Raw genomic sequence first — 9,979 nt, forward strand, 5'->3', positions numbered from 1 at the left:
TACACCTTACACCTACAGAAACCGACTCAATTTTTCTCTTGAGACAGGGTGACATATTAAAAAAAAAAAAAACAAAACAAAACAAACCAAACACCCAAAACTGAACCAAAACTGTTTATCAACTTCATATGAGTACTACTTACATAAAAGGTTAAGAGCCTTCTTCCCAGAAGGACTTACTTAAGTTTTTGCTGTTGTAACAGGTATTATGATGTAAATATTTCCAGTAAATCATTATGACAGTGGAAATATGTATGTGCTTCTGGGGGTGAGAATAAGGTAGAGATGAAGAGCTAGTCATTTGGAATTTAGAAAAATAAGTCTGCATTTGGAATAGTAAAAAAGAAAAATGGCAAGAAAATTCAGCTTTAACAGCCTCTCTGGGGAACGTAAGAGTGAAAGAAGCCTTTTTGCTGAAATATGAACATACATTGACCTGTATCCAAACTTCAAAGCCAATAAAATGCTCTTGAATGTCAACAACTACTTTATTTTGTCAAAATAATCCTGTTTGACACTTTTTTTTTTCAAATGGACTCTAAAGAGGAAGAACCATAGTGCAGAATTCAATGTATGCTGAGTATTTTTGGTGGATGGCATAATGCGGATAAGTAAGAATATACTGGTAGTGGCCTATCTCGTAAATTAAGAAAACACTTCAACTAGAACTTTTATGACTATACCCTTACAGCTTGGCGTATGTTTTCATATTCAGTTACTATGTGGAAGGTGTTGACAGAAAATGAAATTTTAATTTTATACACAGCCAACAAATCTTAATAGTGGCCTGATTTTTAGTAATGAGACCTCAGCAAAATATGTATGTCACCAGGGGGGAAAACATTCATCAGTTTGGAAAAATCCCTAAACCTGTTCATCAGCCACCTGTCTTAAATTGCTCCTCCTTTTCCAAGAGAGAATTTTGTTGCTTTCTGAAGCCCTTCTAATTGAAAATGACACTTACTCAGGAAGGAGAGAAGTGATATTCCCAACTAGACAACTGTGCATGAATATCAAATGCACATTTGTTCATAATCCATCAAATTAAATATTCAGTTAATATAGAATAATTAACCTGAGAAATTAATATTCTCACGGAAGCTTTGTAAGCAAGAAATCTAGACTTGTAATTTTTTTTAGAACAGTCAAATTTCAGATGGAATTGAGCAAGCAATTTTTTTTAACCTTTGTGGAGTATCGTAGGCTAAAACCGTTGTTTCTTTGTTATGGCTCTTGCCTTCTATTGCAGCAGTGGCTGTACAGTCTGTGCCGTATATATGCAATGTGCTTATTGTTTGGAAATAAGAGTAAAACTGTAATAGCTAATATAAATATGTTTCTATCATTGTCGCATGTATTTAATGTGCAGAAATATAACATGTAAAAATCATTGTGAGGTGCTTTTCTGTGTGTGTGTGTCCCCAAGGACCTTGGACTCTTCTAATTCTTCAGTACAGTGAAAGAAGAGGCTGTCTGTTTAAAAGTATCTCAATGACTGGGACTCTCAGAATTGGTATGGGCAGGTTATTGTCTTGGCTGATCAGTAACCACGTCTGTACTTGAGTGTTATTATCAATTGTTTTTTATCCTAGATCTTTTGATGCACACTGGTGGTAACAAAAAAGGAGTGATTTAGGCAGCTGAAATAAAAATTGTGTCCTTTCTGGACTGTGTAGATTTGTATGAAGGTAGTTTTTAGGTTTCCATTAACAAAAAAAAAAAAAAAAAAAAGAAAGGCAGGGGAGTCAGCAGGGAGAGAATTGCACACCTGAATTTAAAAATTGTATTCTTTCTTTTTAGAGGAAAAAGATCATAAAGACTCACAAATGAATTTATTACTATTATTATTTGAAGCATTCAGGCTTTGTAAAGAGTAGCTTGTGCACTGCAGCCAGTAAGAAAGAAATATTTTTCATCTAAGTTGACTGCAGTGCGCTGTAGCTGATGACCAAACTCATTAGCTTAACTGGGTTCAAAGTTTCACTTAGTCTTTTCATAGTAACCCAGTTACTTGGCTTTAATTTTGCAGTCAAAATAATAATGTTGCAGTAAATATTAAGATACCCTGGTGAGAAACACATCAAGAGAGCGATAATATTTAACCACTTATTTCATCATAAGCTTACCGATAAGCGTTTGGGATTTAATTAATTATTTTTTTTAATTAGACCTTCTCTGAAAATTTCACTGCTCTTCATATTTTTTTATCTGAGACATTTCTGAAATTTGAGTTTAATGTTAAGCAGATGATTCACAATCGAAGGGTTCATGAGCAGGAACAGCAGTATTGTGGCATAAGTGATAAAGTACAGTGGCAGCTTTAATTTTAGGGTCTCTTTCAAGGTCTGTATATCTACTCACATGGATGCCACATTTCATTCCTCTGGACAGCCTTGCCCATGCACCACTCTCAAACATGAGCATGTACGTCCCTGCTTTGCATGATCCACCCCACAATGGGTGTCTCGTGCAAATATTAGCAGTCGGGGTTCTGCAGTGAAGTTCCCGGAGTGAGCATAGAGGGGAAAGGCACCAAGATCATGTCGTTTCAACTTTTGAGGCGTACAAGTATGCGTTTCCTGAGATAAGAGGGCCAGAGGTGGTCTGTCTATTTTTGTCACTGTCAAAAAGGTATTTTCATTTACTCAAAACATAACAGCTCTTGTGTACCTTAAAGTAAAATACCAGCAGAGAAAAGGCATCTGTAATTTTTACATGAATTTGTTGAGTGATCTCACCGATACTCCTTTATTTTATGCTTGCTGAATTTATCTTGCAGTAAAGCTTTAGTGCCTTCTCCCTGCTAGTACTTTAGAGCTGGTTAGCTAAAACACATCAATAACCGGCAACAAAACCCCACTATTTTGGTAGTCAAATTAAGAAGCTGGGGTGGAACAATTTGCAGCAACGTCAAAATCTCTCTTCTGTCTCTTTCTTTCAGAGAGTGCCTCTGAGGCTGATTCACGCAGAACATACACTCTACAGAATTACCTGAACGATGACTATAAGTACAAAACACATAATTTGCAGTGGATTTCAGGTAATTCATTTCTACATACAGCATAAATGTCAAGAAAATGTACTGCCTTTGGTAAACACGTATCTTCATGCTGAGGTGACTACTGTATCCTGAAAAAAGAAAAGTCAAATTATAGAAAGGTGCATAGCTCAGATAGTTGTGATTTTTTTTCCCCTTAGATACACATTCGTGTTCACAGTAAGCTATACGCTCCTGCTGCTAAAAGAGCATACTTACTTCTGTGCTTTTTTGTAGGAGTGTGTTATACTCTGAAGTGTGTCAACTTCCTGTGCGAAAGGCTATCAGGGAACAGAAGGATACAGGGTGCTTTTCCTTTTGAATATGCCTGGTGCCCCAAAGGAAAGAGATACCAGAAGGCAGAGGCTGTGAGCCCCAGGACTACATTTTGTGAACGTTCTTGTGCTATAAACATCCTTTCATTACAGAAGTAGGAAACACAATATTGACCAGATTTTTTAATTTTATTTCCTGCTTAAAAACATAAGGGGAAAAGAGAAGTAACTGATGAGCATTTTAGGTATTGTTTATTAGCAGCTCTCTCGTTCTTCTAGGAAATCAGTATGTTCACAAATCAGCTAATGGGGACATCCTACGTATCGATGCTGGCACTGGAACATCCTCAGTAATCTTGGCGAATACAACACTAGTACGTTCACTTATATATAATATATGCAGACATTGGGAAAGGTGTTGAATTTAATATTTTGTTCTGCACATTTCTTTGGAGTCAGTGCTTTATGTGTTTCTTTTGCCCTTTGTTGACAGGATAAATACAACGCAACCACAGTTATATTGTCTCCTGACCAAAAGTTTGCTCTTCTGCAGTACAGCTATACAAAGGTACAAGTGCACTTTGCATCTCCGAGGATGAAGCTGGGAAATAAAGGTTTGGGAACAACCCAGCAAGAAGCTGGTCTTGAAAGTAGGGATGTCAGAGGCTGAGAGAATGTGAGGGAAATGCAGGAGGATGCATGAACGCGATGGATGTCTGCAGGGGAACAGCGAAGTTGAGCAGGCAGGAGGAGGAGAAGAGACTGGTGGTGTCTGTGAGCTTGGCAGCAGGGGTATGACTGCCTGAGAAGAGAAGCTGGATAAGAAGTGGATGGAGAGAGATCACAAGGAGAGTGAGGCTGGGTGGTTCCCCTGGGGAGACAAGCTGGAAGAGTAGATAGGCATGACTGTCCAAGGAATTGTGTGGGTAAGGAGGAGTGATGGGTAGATACACTTGTATACGTATGCTTGTGTGTATATATATATGCTATGTATATATATGGTGGTTACATTGTGGTGTTAGGACATAAAAATTTAAAACTGAGGTGAATGAAAAGCAGCATGTGCGTACAAGAGAAGGCTGTCCTCTTGCGCTTGGAGTGGACTTGGGTGTCTTCATTCCCTGCTGTCAGCAAGCACACGAAAAACCTCCAGGACAATGCCCCATCCTGGCTTGGTGCTGAACCATGCACCAAAGGTCAAGCTACGTTTATGCCAGCTGGCATGAAGACCTGGCTCTGCGTGCCGCTTGAGGACAGTTACAGAAACCTAATGGAGGTGATAATTTGCCCTACAGTGTGTGCACTAAGAAGCCAGTAACTTTGTTGTTGTTTCCTTTTTTTTTTTCCCCCCTGAGAGCTAGCTGCCTGTTCGGTTTGTAAAAAGCTCAGAGCTGACTTGTGCGGTGTACAGACTCTTGAGCGCTGTGTCATTGAGCTCTGGCTACACGCTCTGGCTTTGCAGTCCAAGAATGCCTCTCACACTGTGCCAGTCGCAATCCACGCACTCAGTCATGGCTTTTTTTGCAGTTTTAGCTTCCTCGCTAGGTACTACTAAGCCAGTTACCTTTTGTCTCTCTGAATTGTTCAGAATTGTTTGAGCTTTCACTGCATCATTAGGGGCCACAAAATGCCTTCTATTTTTCCAGCCACCCTAGACGTCCCCCCTGCTCATGATTTATTGCTCTATAGTATTTTATTTGTTGCAGTCATAAGAGATAATTTTATTTTAATGCTGAAGCAAGGTCTTTTAACCTTTATATAATAGTGTGATTGAAAGTTATGTTATTATTAATCTTTATTGCAAGAAAACACAGTAGCAAAATGAATCATGGGGATGTAGACACTTCTTATGTAATAGCCATCTGGTTGTGTAGTACTAAGTTATTGTTTTATATCTTCATACAAATCTTCAAGAACCATCATGAAAGGTAGCATTATTGTAGCATATCAACACTGTGGGCTAAAGCAAACCTCTTCGGCCCCGCATAGTGAACACATTTACACGTGTCTGCATTATCATCGTGATCTTTCTCTCTGTAAGGGCCCACAGAGCGATACAGACTTCAAGGGACAGGTTTCTGAGAGAAAGGGTTTATTTCTGTGGCAATATGAATGGGAATAGGTCACCCTGGAACTGGAGGAACTTCTGCAGAAATACTGCTGGGACTTGTAAGGACTACTAAACAATAAGATGCCAAGTTAAATAATACAGCATGGAAAATGAGACAGAAAACAGCAAGTGTGCCAGTAAGGCAGAAGGAGGAGGATTAGCTGTGCATAGCTATGATAGTCTGCCATGTAGCTACAAGGATTTCTGAAAATCTGCAGCATCTCTGGCCTCTGTGTCATTGTCCTTAATCAGTCAGCAGCCTCCGTCGTAGTGTTCAGGTGATGACCCCAGAGGGGTGTTGATTCTTTAGTCTTTTCTTAAACCTTGCAGAGATTTGTTACCCTTGTACATTCATTGTGTTCTGTGTGTCACACAAAAGCATGAGAAGGGTTTCAGAGGTAATTCAAACTCTAAGAGACATGAATCCTGGTGAAATCTATTTTCTTAATGTTTTCTTAATATTAAAATAATTCTTTTGCAGTTGTGGAGGCATTCCTATACAGCTTCATATCACATCTATGATTTCAATAGCAGGTCAGTAATTTTTGCATAGGAGACATAGTTTTAACATTATTTTGTAATGAAATGACATTTCGCTGATTTATCTTAGCTGCCTTTTGGTTTTGTTTTTCCAGTTCTATCTTAGATGACGGACTACTACATAATGATATACAATACATATCCTGGTCACCTGTTGGTCACAAACTGGTTAGTACAAATAAGTGAAACTTATATAAAACAGTCATTTTTGTGTACGTGGGATAGAAGCTCACATTGTATGTACCCTTGAGGTTTGGGGACTTTCCTGCTGCTAGATAAGTAGCTGGACTAGTTTCCAAGTTGGCTGCTGTTGCTGGAAAGACTCCAAAATCTCTCTGTGTGTTTTGTTTTGTTCTTTAATGAAAAAGCACTCCTGAAAGTAATAGTGTCCCCAGTAGTCATATAATGCACAAATGCACAGGAACTTCATGTTTTTACAGTTGCAGACAGTAGTTCATCCCTTTCAAAGGCAACAGCATTACAATTGTCTACTGACTCATCGCTGTGATTTTTATCTCCTAATTACACCATAAGCAGTGGAGTGTTGCTAGATGCTTGTAACAGGGATTAGAGGATCAAAATCTCTCTTGTACTCTTTACCACTGTTTCTTCCTCCACTCCTCCCCAGCCCATGGCAATCGTGGCAGCCACTGTGTCTGCGAGGCTTGTGTATTCCCTATGGTGAGTGTCAGATCTGACTAAAGATCTGCCACAGGAGAATGTGGTGTTTATTTATTCTTATTGTTTGTAGTATAGGGATTATAGAGCCCAACCACAGAAGCAAAGGATGTTGAAAAGAGGTTTCTGCATCACAGAGCAAAGCTCTGGAATAAAACTGAGTTGTTCAGGTGTTGGAGAGGAAATTAGAGAGGCAGGCAGGTTCCAAAAGCTAGAGAAGTTCTGAGCGCTACTGCAGAAATGTACCGTCTCTGCAGATCTATTAGCAATGCTGAGACCTCCATCTATATTTTACCAAAGTACTGATAGTTTTCTTTGAAAGACAAATTAGTGAAAAACAACTCCCAATGAAGGAAAATAAGCTTGTATCTCAACAGAAAATGAATAACAAGGTTTTCAAAACTTGATATGGTAATCATGTCATTTATTATAGTTGTTTTTTGCATCTAGGCCTGAAGTTAGGTTGCTACACATGATTTGTATTAGTAATTCAAGTTTGTTAAGGATCAGTGATGTTTGGTGAGACGCAACTTTCACAGTTTTTGTCATCTAATGTAAAAGTAAATTTCCCAGTAGATGTGGCGAAGGAAGGAAGTAGGATTTACTCTAACAGTAATTGTAATCACAATAATGTTTTGCAGGCCTATGTTTGGAATAATAATGTTTATGTAAAAGCTTCACCAACAGAAAAATCTGTGCAAATCACTGAAAATGGAGAGGAAAATAAAATTTTCAATGGAATACCAGATTGGGTTTATGAAGGTAACTATTTTACTTTGCATAGTGCTATAAAAGCTTTATTTTATTGTAACTATTTTATTATAACTCTTATCTCATTTCTTATCATTGAAAAGTTAAAAATAATCTAAGTCTGGATTTTAGCAGAAGCATGCATCTTTACCTGAGCTTAATACCTGGGTAGTGTGAGGATCTAAGAAGGGAAATGAGTTTGCTGAACTTGCAGCACATCACTGGAAATCATAGTGTGTGTGAATTAGCTTCATATGATAGATTATAAGCATTGATCTAATGTCTCATTTCGGAACCCTAACAAACAGTCTGAACTTTGGTATCTGAACTTCAATTAAAAAAAAAGAAATCGTATTAAAAACTAATGAGAACAGTACCTAGGATAGAAGAGCCACCTTATCAATTATACCTTAAATGCATTTGCATGTCTTTCAGAGGAAATGTTTGGCACTCATTCTGCTCTGTGGTGGTCTCCAAGTGGCGATTTTGTGGCATATGCAGCATTTAATGATACAGAAGTTCCTGTTATAGAGTATTCCTTTTATTCTGAGGACACCTTGCAGTATCCAAAGACCATTAGAATCCCATATCCCAAGGTTTGTGTTATTTATTAAACACGGTTGTTCTGCAGTTTCATTAAGAGAGTAGTCTCATTTAATCAGTTTCTGCTAATGAAAATATTGTCTGTCTCTCCTCAACAGCTTGCTGTGATTACTCTTTCTGAAGTCAACAGCATCTGGCAATGTTAAAGTATTTTATTATTCCCAGGGGAAAGCAAAAAGAAAAAAAAAAAGTATGATTTAAGCTTTTGTTGTTTCACCAAAAATTTTTGAGGTAGCAAGTAGATGTTGAGATCAAAAAGCTTTTCGGGAATTGAAGCTGGTACGAAGCATTTGGCAGATGTACGTTTTGTTAGGGTTTTATGTGGTGTTGATAATGGAATCTTCTTCAACTAATGTAGCATTTTTAGCTTTTGGATACTTCCTATATTGGGATGAAGGGGAGGAATCTGCTGATGGAGTTTCTTTGCCCACACCTAAAGCTCTTTCAGTTTTAGCTGTGAGAGTGAAGCTTGTAGTGCGGGCAGATTCTTCTCCTCCCCCTTCCTCTCCACATGACTTTGTGCCCACTGCTCACAGCACAGTTGGCACTGGACTATGTGATGCGAGAGTCCAATACACTGCAAACAGGTTCTTTCAGATACTCCACATGTGGAGAGTTTAATGTTTAATACAAGATTTACCTGTGTGACGTTACTTGACATTACACGGGATTTTGATTTAGCAGAGCAATGCAGCAGTGCACTTCAGACCCAATACAAGTACACATTACCCTTAGAGTACAACAATTGCATTATACTGCTGAATTGCAATACAAACGTGGTTCTCCTTGCTGGTCTCCATAATATGGTCACCACCACAATGCTGGGCATCCCCAGTACTGGGCAGGAATACGTGGGTTGAAACCATCTCGAGCCCATCACTTTCTTCAGTTCTTTTTGTTCATCATTTGCTTTTTATACTCTGTGTTGGGCTGAGGCACCTATATATTCCCCCCACACTGGTCTGGCCAGCTCAGGAAGGTATTTTCACTCTTGATTAACTGGGGCAGAACAGCTGGTACAGGCAGCTGATTGCTCAACTGATACAGCTGTTTGTCTGGTGTAAAAGCCGCCCTCCCCTTGGTGCCAAGTTCAGCTTTCTCTGCAGCAGCTGTGGTCAGTCGTTCCCCACCCCTTCCCAGAGCTTCAGGAGCACACGGCCTTTGCCTGTCCCCTTGGAGCCTCTCCCGGAGGGGTCACTGATGCTCACGGCGAGCTGCTGGACTCACTGACAGCTACAGGGACTCTGCCCTCAGCGTGGTGCCTGTGGAGAGACGTAGGTGTGGAATGAACCGACAATTTAAATTGTACTTTTTTTTATTTTAAACCCCTTTTGTTTGGAATATTGCTGACTTTTGGAGGTGGGTCAGCTACAGCTACCTAAGCTTTATGATGAGGACTTGGCTAGTTAATTTCTAGAGAAGCAGCCTTTACTGATACAGTTATATTGCTGGCAGTACCTAGTAGCACTACATTAAAAATCGTGGGGTGCGTGTTGCAGTCACAGCTTTGACTGTGGTATAGGCAGCTATTACATGACCACTTAATGTGAGGTATCAGTTTTGATGAAGAAGCACTTTTCTGTCAGTTAGCAATGGATTGGATGCACTGTTAGATGCTGTATGTGGCATGTGGGATGAGATGTGGTCAAATGCTGCTGTGGGTACAGCAAGCCCTATGTAATTATGAATGTTTCTAAATGCAGTAGTCTGGCTTATGTAGAAAGGCATAACTAACACTTTCACATAAAAAAAAAATTACAAAGAATAATTCATGTATCAATCTTCAGAACTGCATTTAGGAGCTTGTCTTTTCACATGTTTGAAGTCGGCTGGTTCTACCTGACTGTAGTAATTTCTTCGTCTATGGTTTCAAACACTTATTTCACCAAGAATATTCTCTCTTCAAAAGTACAATGAAAAATTTTATTTTTAGGCAGGAGCTACAAATCCAACTGTGCGATTCTTTATTGTGGATACCAGATTGTC

At 39.1% G+C, this 9,979-nt stretch overlaps 1 protein-coding gene across 1 annotated transcript in view; it reads left to right on the plus strand.

The window, feature by feature from the left end:
* Nucleotides 1-601: 601 nt before the first annotated feature.
* Nucleotides 602-9,979, plus strand: part of DPP4 (dipeptidyl-peptidase 4) — a 34,810-nt gene continuing 25,432 nt past the window's right edge. Inside the window, exons 1-9 of the mRNA XM_009894651.1 lie at nucleotides 602-611; nucleotides 2,942-3,040; nucleotides 3,592-3,686; nucleotides 3,806-3,880; nucleotides 5,904-5,956; nucleotides 6,058-6,130; nucleotides 7,282-7,402; nucleotides 7,826-7,986; nucleotides 9,927-9,976. Of these exons, the coding sequence (XP_009892953.1) occupies nucleotides 602-611; nucleotides 2,942-3,040; nucleotides 3,592-3,686; nucleotides 3,806-3,880; nucleotides 5,904-5,956; nucleotides 6,058-6,130; nucleotides 7,282-7,402; nucleotides 7,826-7,986; nucleotides 9,927-9,976 (737 nt within the window). The remainder of the gene's footprint in view (nucleotides 612-2,941; nucleotides 3,041-3,591; nucleotides 3,687-3,805; nucleotides 3,881-5,903; nucleotides 5,957-6,057; nucleotides 6,131-7,281; nucleotides 7,403-7,825; nucleotides 7,987-9,926; nucleotides 9,977-9,979) is intronic.

This window comes from Charadrius vociferus, unplaced genomic scaffold (assembly GCF_000708025.1).
Source record: "Charadrius vociferus isolate BGI_N301 unplaced genomic scaffold, ASM70802v2 scaffold161, whole genome shotgun sequence".
In the NCBI taxonomy this organism is placed as follows: domain Eukaryota; kingdom Metazoa; phylum Chordata; class Aves; order Charadriiformes; family Charadriidae; genus Charadrius; species Charadrius vociferus.